General features: G+C 39.2%; 1 protein-coding gene across 2 annotated transcripts in view; it reads right to left on the bottom strand.

Annotated features, from left to right (window-relative positions):
• Nucleotides 1-214: 214 nt before the first annotated feature.
• The window catches only part of LGSN (lengsin, lens protein with glutamine synthetase domain), a 31,033-nt gene continuing 16,753 nt past the window's right edge, over nt 215-14,494 (bottom strand). Inside the window, exons 4-6 of one of the 2 annotated variants that reach the window (XM_027057505.2) lie at nt 13,927-14,124; nt 6,826-6,992; nt 215-3,263 (exon numbers count right to left, since the gene is read on the bottom strand). In XM_027057505.2, coding sequence (XP_026913306.1) covers nt 2,064-3,263; nt 6,826-6,992; nt 13,927-14,124 — 1,565 coding nt within the window. In that variant the 3' untranslated portion in view covers nt 215-2,063. The remainder of the gene's footprint in view (nt 3,264-6,825; nt 6,993-13,926; nt 14,125-14,494) is intronic. The other variant, XM_053222621.1, reaches the window with a different exon arrangement.

The following is a 14,494-nucleotide window of genomic DNA, read 5'->3' as shown; positions in this document are numbered from 1 at the left end:
CACGTATATATACACATACAACTCAGGCACATGCACTCGTGCACACACACACACACACACACACACACAAGTAGGAAGATAAGTTTTGTCACAGAAACAAAGACCCAAAATCACAGCACCTTAGAGGAGAGTTTCCTTCTCTCTCAGGTAAAAATCTCAATGTAGGCCATTGAGCAGAGTTTCCACCTTGTAACTCCATCTCGTGTGGGTTCCATTCCCGAGGGCATTACTCTAGCTGCAAGACCTGCAGGTTAACCAACAGGAATGGCAAAGGCAGAAGGATAGAGAAAGGGCGGGAGACAGAGAGTGTGCCCTTTAAAGAAGTTTCCCAGAGTTTCCATGCAGCACTTGTACTTACATCTCTTTGGCCTGAATCTAATCACATGACCACACTCAGCCACAGTGGAACTCAGAAATGTCATTTTTATTTTCCATAATGCGTTCCAACTGACACATTTAGGTGTTACTATGGGGAACAGAGAGAGAATGAATATTGGCAAATAACTAGCGAGCTGCCATGGGGTTCCTCCCTGCCATCCTTCCCATGATGTAATGTGTGGGATTCCATTCTCAGAAGTTTCTGGGCTGATTCCTTTCCTTCTCCACTCACCCAGCACCACCTTGCCCTCTACCTCTTAATCCACCAAGAACGTTATTCTCCTGCTCAACAGAGAAAAGAGGGCAGCAATTAGTGATGGACAGGCGACTTTGACTGTTTAAGCTACTGGGTGCTATGAATTTGAATAGGAGGATCTGAGCCAAGTCTAATCCTCTGCTCTTGTGTTTGCTATTTAAACTGAGGCCACTGTCAGTTTTAATTGAACATAAAATCTCTTGTTTGATCCTAAGCAGTAGAATAGGGTTTTCACTTGCTAGTCAGTGGATTTTGGATTTCCTCCCAATGAAGCTAAACTTTAGGGATAGTTAGCAAAATTATCTCATTCAAATGAAGATCTGGAACATTTAATATTCTCTGGGACATACCAACCTCTGTGGGCAGTAGAATCAGTCATTTAAAGATAAACTTAAGCTGCAAGCATAGCCCTCTTATATAGGCAGTTGCTCTGACACTTCACAAAGCACTACAGACATCTTCAAAGAACAGAGCGAAGCATGAAGAGCCCAGCCATCCCCCCCCCAAGCCCTGCCACACATACCCATTCCACCTGTGTTTTATGCATAGGAGTCTATATGAGATATTGCTTAAAGAAAAATTTTCATGACTTTCAAATATTTGACCTCATTGTCCCCAGCCAAATTTTATTTCTTATGGATTTGTTTCTCATGGACATTATAGTCCTGAACTTCCCAGGCCTTTCAGAAACTAGTAAAAAAAACAGTGAAAAGAAGGGATATAGGTGAAAACTTCTGCTAACTTGTCATCATGACATATTTTTGAAAACTCATTTAACTTATTTAGAAAGATCACAATGATGCTTGCAAAATTTGCTTCGCAACACAGCTTCCACGTTGTTACTCCATCTTGTGCGGGCTCCATTCCCAGGAGTGTCACCCTCGCCACATCACCTGCAGGTTGGCCAACAGGAGGGGTAATGGCAGAAGGGTGGGGAAAGGGCAGGAAACAGAGCACCTGTCCTCCAGAGGTCTTGATTAGTGAGACTGTATTAGTAAGCATTTTTGTCTTTCTGGCAGTCACAACCTATGTGTATAATTGAAATTAATTGAAATCCTTTGGGTTTTTTAGTCATTTAAATTCTGTTTTGTAATTCTTAAGACTTCTTTTATTGTGTGAATGTATCCGTTGCCCAAAATAACTGCATATTTCTATGTAGGTCAACATACACAGAGGAAATGATGACTGACTGACAAGACCTGGTAAATTTGCATAATACAGCCGCACCACAACTTTATTGTTTGTTTCTACTGTCAGAATCTCTCAGCAGTCCCACTTCATATCTGTCAAATACTCCATGGGGACAAAAAAGAGCGAAAGCATTTGTAGTCTTTTTGTTGTTAATTATAAAAATCCAATCTTTTCTTTCTGGGAGATCAACTACTTAAGTAAAAATCACATCTCTGAAAGAAGAATTAAGGGTGCTATTCTAAATAAAATATTCTAAGAATTTATTTCTCTCTGCATCTGTTTCTTCATTTTCCAACTCATATTTTTTCATGGCAACAAAATAGCGAATAAAAGTTTCCCCGAGAGCCTGTCTCAGGCATTGATCTTCCTCCAGGGCCACAAGAGCATCTTCCAGTTTCAAAGGAATCTCGGAAGGTTTTGACTGATAGAGGTCTGTGCTGTCATCTGGACCAACCAGGACACCATCGCTGCTTTGAAGTCCATCCAAGCCTGCAGCAACAGTAGCAGCCAACACCAGGTAAGGATTCGCAGTGGCTGAGCCCAGTTTGTTCTCTATCCGGGTGCCTTTCTCACCATGACACTTGATATTAAAAGTACAGCTGTTATCATTGTATCCCCACGTTGTAGGCACACTGTCCTTGAGGTCTTTACTCTCCTTAGAATAACGCTTTCGGCAGCTAACAGCGGGAGCCATCAAGCAGCTGAGAGCAGCGGAATGCTTCAAGAGTCCTGCCAACCATTTTTTCCCAGTGATCGTGAGCTCCTCAATCCCAGAACTGCTGCAGAACATGTTTTCCTTCCCATCGACATCCCAGAGACTGTGAGACAAAATTCCTGAATTGCAGAATCCAGTCTCAATGAAAAAGCTGGCGATGTAGTTATATTTCCTTGCCACTTCTTTGACACCTGTTCTGAGGGTAAATGCATTATCAGCGGCACTGATGCCAAATTCGGGCAAAAAACAGATTTCCATCTGACCAGGCCTGGTAGAGGAGGAAAAGCTCTCAACATTGGCTCCTGTGTGATACAAACCATCAACGAGTTCCTGGATGAAAGGCTGGTCATGATTATTTAGCAACGTTGAAGCAGGAAAAGATATGGTCTTTGAATTGATAATTTCAGGCACGGCAAAAATGCAAAAATCATAGATGAAGGCAGAGAGCAAGGAAAAGCCAGAATCTTGTAGCTGGCTCAGTTGCCTCTTGGCAATGTACCTTGGGGAAGTCAGAAGAGGTTCACCAGTCACAGTGAATGTGTCACATATCACTCTTGCCGTTCTCTCAGCCCATGGCAACACTCGAAAGGTTGAGAGCTCTGGCATCAGGACTATGTCACTATTAAAACATGTTGCTCTTATGTGATCCACTTCGTCGTCCTTAGGATTCGGTATCAATTCAAGATAACCTCGAGGCATGCAAACGCCATGGATCACTTTTTCCTAAAGAAAGTAGACACAGCAATCAGGTTTTGAAACTTGAAAACAAACAAAAGGGTGGAGGTGGGGGTGAGACACTGCTGATGAGGAAAAAAAAATGTGTCTAATGTCTGCTGGGTAACATTAGCTTAGTATCAAGCAAATTTCAAATATTTTAAAAATAAACCCCCAAAGTTACTTTTATAAGCAACTGTTAACCTTTTTAGCCTTCAAGGCTTTATATGTTCTTGGATCTGAAAGTAGCCGTCCTAAATAAAGGGTACAATGATAAAATGTCTTTATCACAAACAACAAAGGTAAAGCCTTATGAAATTATTTGAAATGATTATAACCTAGCCCTTTTCAAAGCACTTTTTATTTTATGGCATAGTTGCTAATACTTCAGATAAGATTTTATTTTGGCTTATTCTATTGTAATCCACACAGTTAACTGAGAATCCTCAGTTCTTCCCAGAGAGACTAGTATGGGTCAATCCTAGGACACACATGACAATTATCCTATTCTAGGACACACATGACAGACATCCTAACACCAGAGGAACCGGGTCTACTGAAAGCTGCACTTCTGTCTTCAGTCATTTTTATAGCCCACTAAGAATGATTGCCTCGCAGCCTCACAGTCCCAGAAACTGCCTGTGAGCTAGAGTTCCAAAATGTTATAGCCTTCAAGTCAGCCATGAACTGGATGTTACCAAATCTGACTTCTAGCCCTAGGCCTTTCACCAATTACCTATGCGAAGTTAGGCAAATCACTGGACTATGTGCCATCAGCTTCCATGTCTGTGAAACAAAAGGGTTAGACTAGATGATTGCTAAGACACTTTCTAGCTATATACCTCTGGGGTCAATAGATTTGGTCATTTATTTAACTTTTGCTATGTGCCAGACAACAGGGACATGATGAGGTTATAAAGTTGAGCAGACACATAAAACAATTTCTAGAAATAGTGTCATAGCAGTATAACAAGGCTTCATGTGTTGAAGGTTACACTGATGGTAGAGAAAGCTAAATATAAAGTCTGGTTCCCATAATGTCAGTGTGCATCATGAGGTTAATAAAACATACTAACATTCTGTGAGCCAAATTGTTTCTTATATTACCTCCAATCCCAAAGAGCATGGGTACCAAAAAGGGGCCAAAGCTAGTAGAGGCAATCTACTGGTCCCTCTTCTGCCTTTGACCTTAAGCCACTGTCTCCTTCACTTTCCACCATCTATACACATGTTTTCAAATGCCATTTGGCTTAGCTGATCCAAATCTGCTTTTGCCAGTAATAAAGTAGAGAAAGTCAAGCACTATTCAGTTATTCAGTGCCTGCTTAATTTTTCAACTCCCTCAAGGACCTGTATACACACATACATATTGTGGAATTTTAGAGTACTTTAATATAAAATCCTTTCATTTGAATTTTTACTGTAAGAAATAATATTATTTCCCTACTTTTCAATTTCTTCGTTTGAAAATCTGTCGTTTTGTATGTATCTAACATGAGGGGTAATATTATTTTACTCATGAGACTTCCGAGAGTTCCTGCAATTTAAATCTGTTTGTATTCACTTGATTGTGAACAATAAAGAACGGCTTGTTACCATTTCATTCCACTAGGCCTTCACAAATTTAAAGAATAGTAAAAAGTCACACTGTATTCTTCAAACGATTTAATCTGTATTTTTCCGAGCAATCTTTGTTAACACTATCATTTTCTTTTCTCGTTTTTGGACATTCTGATTCAAACTACTCTATTAGTAGGGGGAAATATATAAATATATACAAACATGTCATGTTCATGACCACAAATTAAGTTACCTTGTATATATATAAAGCACTAGAACAACTTCACACCCCAATATAGATCACCAGGAATTCAATACTAATTCTTGCAAAATAGCTTAAATCTCTATAATAACTGAAATTTGGATCACAACAAAGTCCACCAAAGTCCACCATCTGTCACCATACAACGTTATCACAATATTATTGACTATATTCCCTTTGCTGCACTTTTCATCTGCATGGCGTATTTATAACTGGAAGTTTTGTACTTTGTCATTGCCTTCACCTATTTCACCCACCCCCTACCCCATACTCCCTGGCAACTATCAGTTTGTTCTCAATGAATCCGTTTCAGCTTGTTTGTTTGTTTGCTCCTTTGTTTTCTTTTTTTGAGATTCCACATGTAGATGGAATCATATGGTATTTCTTTCTTTATCTGACTTATTTCACTTAGCATAATACCCTCTAGATCCATCTATGTTGTCACAAGTGGCAAGATCTCATCCTTTTTGTGGCTGAGAAATATTCCACTGTATATGTGTTCCACATCTTTATTCATTTATCAATGGACACTTAGATTGTTTCTGTATCTTAGCTATTGTAAATAATGCTACAATAAACGTAGGGGTAATATGTCTTTCCAAATTTGTATTTTCATTTTTGGAGGGTAAATAGCCAGTAGTGGAATTACTGAATGCTATGGCATTTCTACTTTTCATATTTTAAGGAATCTCTATACTGTGGTTTTCCACAGTGGTTGCACCAATTTACATTCCCGTCAACTGTGCACAAGGGCTCCCTTTTCTCCACATCCTTGCCAACACTTGTTATTTCTTTTTTTTTTTTAACACTTGTTATTTCTTGTCTTTTGGGTACCAGCCATTCTGACAGGTGTGAGATTATATCTCATTGTGGTTTTGACTTGCATTTCCCTGATGATGAGTGATGTTGAAAATTTTTAAGAAACAAATTTGAACCTGTTGGAATTCTTGTAAAAAAAAAAGTGTTTTTGGGATGCTCAGTTTTTCCCAAAATAAAACAAATGATAAAATTACAATTTAATATTAAAGTGATGAAAGTAAGATATCTCTTAAAAATAAACTTCAAGGATGCTTAACTTTTACACTTTCATATGTAATACTGACTAACATCCCTTCCTTCTAAGAAATGTTTCAGTGATGCAATAAATCAGTCATTAAAAAAAATACATGACATAAACTGGAAAAAAAATCTCAAAAAGTCTCAAAACATATCCAAAACTACAATATTTCTTAATATCACTATTTTCAAGAATTTAATCATATTCATTAAGTCATCCAACAACAATAAGGTATTTTCTTATCAGAATTAGAAGCTGAAAGGGATGTTCTTTTTATCTAGCAAGTTCTTACTATTTAATCTTTTTTTTTCATTTGATATTTGCTCTTGGGTCTTCTGTTGCAATTTTCTCATGTCAAACAAAATATAATCTTCATAATTGCAGCAAGAGAGAAAAGATAATTCTATAGAGGGAAACTATTCAAGGCAGAAAAACTAAAATTACCAGTCTTAATTAGTTTTCTATTTCTATCGGGTAAAGGAATTGCTGCTTGGGCCTTGAAAGTATATGTTCAGCTCCTTAGGGAGCAATAATGTGTTTGGGGAGGGACAAGCAAGAAAGAAAAGAAATTATTGGTTTTCAGCTTTAATTACTGTATAGATTACAAGAAAATAAGAAAGATTAGTTAGGACCATTTGCTTGCTCATGGTTGTGAAATTACATTTGATCTTAACTCCACCTGTAAAACTCACTTGGAAAAAGTGTGCAGGGATACTCTTAGATCTGGACACACCATGGAGGTCTGTTGCTTCAAATCGCACAAACTGTAGGTGATTTTTGACCATTTCTTGCTTAATGTGCTTCATTCTAGAGGAGATATGGGGTGTGGTCGGAAGCTGAGTGCCATTTCTGGTGTTATCTGTAAAATAGAGAATGGCCCTAAGTAGTTAAACCACGATGAACTGAAAAGCAAAAGGAAGCTACACAGTAGTGGCTTCGTCACCATGATTGTTAACAAAAGCATCATATACTCATATACTCATATACTGTTATTGGCTTAGAATTGGGGATCTTACCTTTCTTTCCCTGCCTTTACCATATTCCCAAGAACATGGTCTCTAAACAGCCTTAGAGACTGTTTAGCACTTGGGGGTAGGTGAAAGATAACCTTATGTGAATAAGGCACCACACAAGTCTGCATACAGATGACTATCATTGAAAAGACTGAGCTTCTTGAACTAACTAGTAATGCCTTCATTAGAAGTTCCTGTATGATTAAAGGCAAAAGTGTTTGGTTTTTGTGTATTTTCTGCGGGTTTCCATTTTGTGTTTCTTGTTTTGTTTGCCAAAAGGATTTTATAATGGCATCTAAATCTAAGACATCTACATGTCACTGTCAGATTTAAATTTTAAAATCAGTGTGAGTGAGCAAACAAAAGGGTTCTTCAAGGATGAGAGTGTGAGAGAGGAAAAATCTAGAGTGAGTATTCAATTTTAAAACCAGAAACCTAACCCCAAATGTGCGTGTGTGTGCGTCTATGTGTGTGTGCATGTGTAGGTAGGTATGTATATATTTTCAAGGCATTTAAGGTAGACTGCAAATTCTAAAACTTCAGAGCTAGAAGAGAGTTTGGAGATAAATCACCTAATTCAACTAACTGTCTAGCTTGAGTCCCAGAGAGGTACAGTAAGGTAGTCCAAATCATGCTCTCAGTCCAGTGCTGAAATTGAAACTAGAAACCAGACCTCTTAACTCCCAGTTGGTGACTTGTTACCATAAAGTGAATGAATATATATAAAGCACATAGAGCTAAAGGATCTGGCACATAATACACATCATACATGTTAGCTACTGTCCGAACTTTGAGGAGAGGTAGCGGACCGTGATGATTCAACACACACACTGAAGCCTATCTGCCTCCCTCGGAATCCTGCCTGTGCCCTAGACACTTTTTTTATCCTCTCTGTGCCTGGGCTCTCTCACTGATGCAATATTACCCTCTTCATAGGCTTGCTGTGACGATTAAACAAGTTATTTAACAATCCCTGGCAGACATTAAGCATCATATAAGTGCTTCTGAAATGCATAAAGTGAACACAATTACTCTAACCCTAGTAATGGTACCATGATCATGTCTGAATCTGAATACTCATCAATCTGTCACATCACTGATGTTGAGCAGCTATAATTTTAACGTGATACCTGAATATCCTTTTTTGATATATAATTGGCTTTAAAAATAGGCATAAAGATTGACAGTTTAAAAACACAGATTAAGCAGATTTTAAGTATGTGAAGCATGAGGAAAACAAATTACTGGTTCCACCTCTACAAATATATTAGAGATAATGTCCTGTCACTGATACATTTGGCTACTCTGAGACTCCTGAGGCTTTATAACTACCTTCCATTTAACACAAACAATTAAGCTGTAGCAATTACAATGTTTCATGCTAAATTAGCAGTTGCTGTCTTCCCAACCTATCCTGAAGTATTGGGTGTTCTGCCCAGGTTGCACAATTCTCTTTACAGAAAATAAAGCTGATAAGCATTTTAAAATATGGAAAACTTCTGGGGCCAGTTAAGGGCTGACCTCAGCTTAGGTCATGATCTCACGGTTTGTGGGTTGGAGGCCTGCATTGGGCTCTGTGCTGACACCTGGAGCCTGCTTCTGATTCTGTCTCCCTCTCCCTCTGCCCCTCCCCTGCTCTCTCTCTCTCTCTCTCTCTGAAAAATGAATAAACATTAAAAAATTATAAAATATGGAAAATTTCAGACAAGCAGTATTCTAAAAATAATAAGCAATTAATATATAAGCTATAAATATTTTAACAACATAAAAAAATCAGTATTCATTTCCTATCAAAGGAGGAAGGTCATTTTATTGGTTCATCCGTAATATAATCACAGGCAATCTTATTAGTTCTTTGTCTTACCTGTAGCTTCTAACATTTCTACAATAAATATGCATTCTTTTAAAATAAGAAAAGTATGTATCCACTCAAAATATGTTGTTTAGTTACCATGTATCATTTATTTATTATTATTATTTATTGGACATATATCTAGGAAGAAGCCAGAAAAAGCCCTGCCCTCATACAGCTTTATATTATTGAATGGGGGAACGATAGACAATACATATGCCATTGAGTGCAAAGGTGGTATACTTTACCATGGTTAAAAGTGCTGAAAATAAACAAAATATAATCACCTGGAGTAATAATTCTATGAGATCTGATCACAGTACGGGCAGGTCTAACCCCTGATTTATTCAAAGATTGCCAAGTGGACATGTGGCTGGACAATAAGTAGATGTATTCATTTGCTAGGGGTGCCAAGACAAATTCCACAGACCAGGCGACTTATGTACAAATTTATTTTCTTACACTTCCAGAGGGTAGAAGTCTAAGTTCGAAGTGTCACCAGAGTTGGTCTCTTCCGAGAACCCTCCCTCGTTGGCTCGTAAATGGCTGTCTTCATATGATCTTCCCTCTTTGGGTGTCCTAATCTTCTCTTCTCATAAGAAGAGTAACATTCATTACTCCTTTTAAAACCCTATCTCCAAATACAGTTACAATGTGAGGTATGAGGGGATAGGATTCCAACCACCCACGAATTTGGGGAAGACACAATTCAACCCCTAACAATATATCATCTCATTTCCATTTTCTTGAGTCCCTATCACTACCCACCATATTGTATAATCACATGTTTACTTTCTGTCTTTCCCCACTTGCATGTCAGTTCCAGGAGAACACTTTACTTGCTGCTGTATCCCCGGTACCTGCAGCAGTACGAGCATATCAGAGATGCTCAATGACCACTCCTTTAATCCTTTCATAAAGGGTTGTGTGAATAAATTAATTAATTAATAAACCCTGCATGATTTGACCTCATCTAATTAAGAAGTAGAAATTGGCATCACATGTTTTGGTAATTTGATATCTTTTTTTTTTTAATTTAAAAGTTTAATTCTTCCATCAAATATGAGAATTCTATGCAATCTAATTTCATTTTCAAGGAATCAACTAATCTTACTGTATCGTTGTCTGAATTTCTCTTCTTCAAATAAATCATACTTGTTAGTTACAATTAAACCTTTTGGTCAGGACTTCCCAGATGTACATGATGAATAGCAGGCAGATAATTGCTAATTCGGGGACTCATTTGTTTTTCTTGCAGTATGGTTCCTGGGAGATGTTCTCCTTTCCTATCCCCTCAGCGGACTAATAAATTAAATCAATCTGCTTTTACAGAGGAAGTTTTCCTGCTGTGAGTGTTTGGCGGGGGGGGGGGGGGGGGGGGGGGAGATAAGACAACACTACAAAAAAAATTAAAATTAAAATAAAACCTCAAAGCTCTATAGCAACTAAAATGCCTTGGAGAAATGTTGTCTGTGTTCAGTGACGATGAGGACATATTTCAGCTATAGAGAACAAGCTGTGGTCACTTATAAAAGGCAGAGTGAATAGGTGTTTGAGCTTTCAGAAATGTCGATTTAAAAAGGGAAAAGTGCACCAAAGAGTACTGTGCAACACATTTAGCTTATGGAATATGCCTTGGATGATGTGCCACACTCCGTTCCCAGGGCCTGCCCTCCTTCCTCCACATGGCTTCTCTGACAGACACCCTCTTAGAGCAAATGTGACCCCACTCTCCAGAAGTATCATGTCGGCCCAGGTGGCAGAATAACCAAGTACAAAGCAGCAAGAAAAACAAAAACAATAAAAAAAAAAAAGTCCGGAGGGGGGGTTTCTTTGAAAAAAATATATTTTTTTAAGTCAGAGTGGTGGGGCACATGAGTGACTCAGTCGGTTAAGCAGTTAAGTGTTGGCCTCTTGATCTCAGCTCAGGTTATGATCTCATAGGCTCATGAGTTCAAGCCCCAGGCATCAGGCTATATGCACTGTCAGTACAGTCTGCTTGGGATTTCTCTCTCTCCCTCTCTCTCTCTCTCTCTCTCTGCCCCTCCCACTGCTTGTGTGTGCCCTCTCTCTCTCTCAGAATAAATAAATAAACTTAAAAAAAAAAAACTTTTTTTAGAGTCAGGGTGGTATCACAGAGAAGAAAACACCATGTTAAAATTTCTAGCATTTATTGGGGGATGGATTTTTTATACATATCTTTAAATTCTGTAATGGTGGTTTGTTGCAAGCTATAAACTTTTTGGTGCTCTGGGCCTATAAAAAAATTAATGTAGCCTGGGGCCAAAGAGGGAACTTCTGAATGAACCAAACTGAGTTAATAATGATACCCATAATCCTAGTCATAGTCGGTTGGTGCAAAGAGAGCTCATGACACAAATTCCTTCCACAGATTTTTTTGATGTAAGACTAATAAATGGTAAATTTCATCTCAATTTTATGGCTGAGACTATATGAAACAAGGGTCACAAACTGTTCATGGAAGAGCCAATGTGGCTAGCAGATGTTTTCTCACTGGTTGTCTCACAGTGTTTGGAAACATTTAAAATAGTTGACACTTGAAAATCTGAAAATTGCATAGAAAAATCTTCAGTTCAAGCTTCTCTTGAAGAAATTAAATTTGGTACCACTGGGTAATTATTTCTCCATAGCAACCACTGGCTGGAGCTCTGAGGTGGCCTGAAATGGGGCACACATCCTCTAATCCATGGGTTGGCAAATGCTTTCTGTAAAGGGCCAAAGAGTAAATATTTGCAGCTTGGCAGACCGTATGGTATCTGCTCTCGCAACCACTCAACTATGCCGCCGTAGCACAAAAGCAGCCATAGACAATACATAAACCTTACTTACAAAACATGGCCAGCAGGCTGAATTTGTCCTGTGGGCCACAGTGTGTCAACCTCTGCTCTAGTTCCTCACAGCCAGCATCACTGTTTCTTTATACAAGCCCACCTTACTCATTTGTATTATTTACCTGGCCCCTATGGCATTAACATCAATAGTTCCTGAGGCTAGACTGTCAGCGCTCACCCACATTTCATGGAGAAACTCACAAAGCCAACACACAAAGAAATGCAGAGATGAGAAATGCCACGGTGGGCAGAGCTGCCTCACAAATATGTTCACATCCTAAGTCCTGAAACCTAAAGAATATGTTAAACTGCAGGCAATTAAGGCTATAAACCTTAAAATTGGGATATTGTCTTGGATTATCCAAGTGAGTTCTTAAAAGCAGAGAACTTTCTCCAGCTGTAAGGAGAAAAGAGATGTAGAAGAAGGAGAATTTGGAGAGGTTCCATACGTGAGAAGGATTTGACTGATTGTCTTGGTCCCGAGACACAGGACCACACAGAGGCTTCCAGAAGGCAAGGGCCACTCCAGGTGACAGCCAGCAAGGAAACATAAACCTCAATCCTACAACCCCAAGGAAATGGATTCTCCCAACCATCTGAATGAACTCCCTAGAATCGCTGGATAAGAATCCAGATGGACAACACCTTGACTTCAACCTTGCAAAATCTGAATCAGAGAAACCAGCTGAGACAACCCTGACTTCTGGCATACAGAACTGTAAGGTAATGAATTGTATTCTTTTAAGTTACTAAATGTGTGGTAATCCGTTATGGTGGCAATGGAAAACTAATACATATGGAGTCCTGACAGCATTCACTTCTCAGGCTCTAGTTCCTCCTTAGGACCTGTGTGTAGTAAAGAATTTAACCTTACCAAAGGAGACCTCCTTACCCTTGGCTCCTGGAAGATAATCTCTAAGACTTTGGAACACCCTGCCTAACGAGAGTGTCTTTGTTTGTGATCTCTGGGCCACACTAGAAAATCTAATAATGTCATTTTTCATGGGAGCTTTGAGTCATGTTGTATCAGCTTGACCCCCCAGAGAAGCTGGAGACGGAGGTCTGCCACATGGAACCCTGCTATGGAGCTCCAGTAAAGACTCTGGAGACCAAGACTCAGGTAAGCTTCCCTGGTTGGCAATACTCCATGCATATTGTCACACATCATTGTCAGAAGAGTGGTTCTGTCCATGACTCCACTGGGAGAAGACAAGTGGAGGCACCATGCTTCGAACTTTCCTGGACTCCCCCTGCTGGGTCTCTTCCCTTGGCTGATTTTAATCTGTATTCTTTCACTGTATCCTTGAGTATAATAGTTTTCAATGAGTTCTGTGAGTCCTTATAGCAAATTATCAAAACTAGGATTAGTCTTGGGGAATTCTCAAACTTGCAATTGGTGTCAGTAACGACGGTGGAAACCTAACTTAACACCCTGTCATATTTCTATCTTTTCAAACCTTGTTTGTTCAACCCTCTTATCAGGGATTCCCTTATGGAATACATATTTCATTTTTTTAAATTTGTTTAAGGATTATTCATTTTTCAGAGACAGAGAGAGACAGAGCATGAGGTAGGGGGAGGGACAGAGAGAGAAGGAGACACAGAATCTGAAGCAGGCTCCAGGCTCTGAGCGGTCAGCACAGAGTCCAACGCGGGCTCGAACTCACAGACTGTGAGATCATGACCTGAGCCAAAGTCGGACACTCAACCGACTGAGCCACCCAGGTGCCCCAATATTTCATTTTAACTAGTTTCTGTCACTTGGATCCCAGAGATTTTTAACCCATACACAGATAGACCAAAATACTTATATAGCTATTAATAAGCCAGAAACTTAAAAGAATTTCACTTTAAAAAAAAGACTAGAAAGATCATCCATTGCAACCCCGCCATTTTCTTGATGAGCAGCCTAGTGGTTAAAGAAAATTATAAGGTCTTTTATAAATGATAGGTATATAAATTCTTCGATGACTCCGAGACTAGCGTTCTTCAATCAAGGCCACATTGTCTCTATTTCAAATACAAATTTAGGGGCAGTGGCTAGAATGACACGTGAGTTTGTTTCCCAGTCCTTACCAGAATGGCTGGAGTTTGTGTTAAATTCGCTACAAGGAGCACTGGCTGATGTTTTGAGGCGGGAGGGTTTTATCACTGTTGTCTGATTCTCAGAGTCCTTGTCATCTTGTGGCAGATGAGAGTCTGCAGAGCCAGGTCCCACAACTGGTTTGCTCATATCCCCCAACTTGTGGCACACCATTTGGTATCTGATCCTTTCTTTAATAATAAAGAAAAATGTTAAAACACGCACTGCCTTGTTTTTCAACCGTCTTTTAACATGATATGGAGAGGAATCTTTGAGAAAATAATTTATTCCTGGGCAGTGACATACCAAATGAGGGGCAAGGGGAAAGGTCTGCACCGGTTGCAGGCCATAAGGGGGCACATGGTCTGCAGAAAATTTTAAAGCAATAATAAAATCGATGAGCACCCTGCTTGCTTTTTATTGTTACCATGTACCAGCCATCCCTGTGCCCCTGCCTTGGAACACCACTGTTCCTGGATTGCATCTCTTGTTCAGATTAACTCCTAGTTTCAGCACTGTTTCAGATCTATTGAGTTTGGTTGAAATTCCAGCATGTGGTAT

The sequence above is a fragment of the Acinonyx jubatus genome, chromosome B2 (assembly GCF_027475565.1).
Source record: "Acinonyx jubatus isolate Ajub_Pintada_27869175 chromosome B2, VMU_Ajub_asm_v1.0, whole genome shotgun sequence".
NCBI classification, from domain to species: Eukaryota; Metazoa; Chordata; class Mammalia; order Carnivora; family Felidae; genus Acinonyx; species Acinonyx jubatus.
Note: the sequence above shows the minus strand (reverse complement) of the source record. Positions and strands in the feature narration are given on the sequence as shown.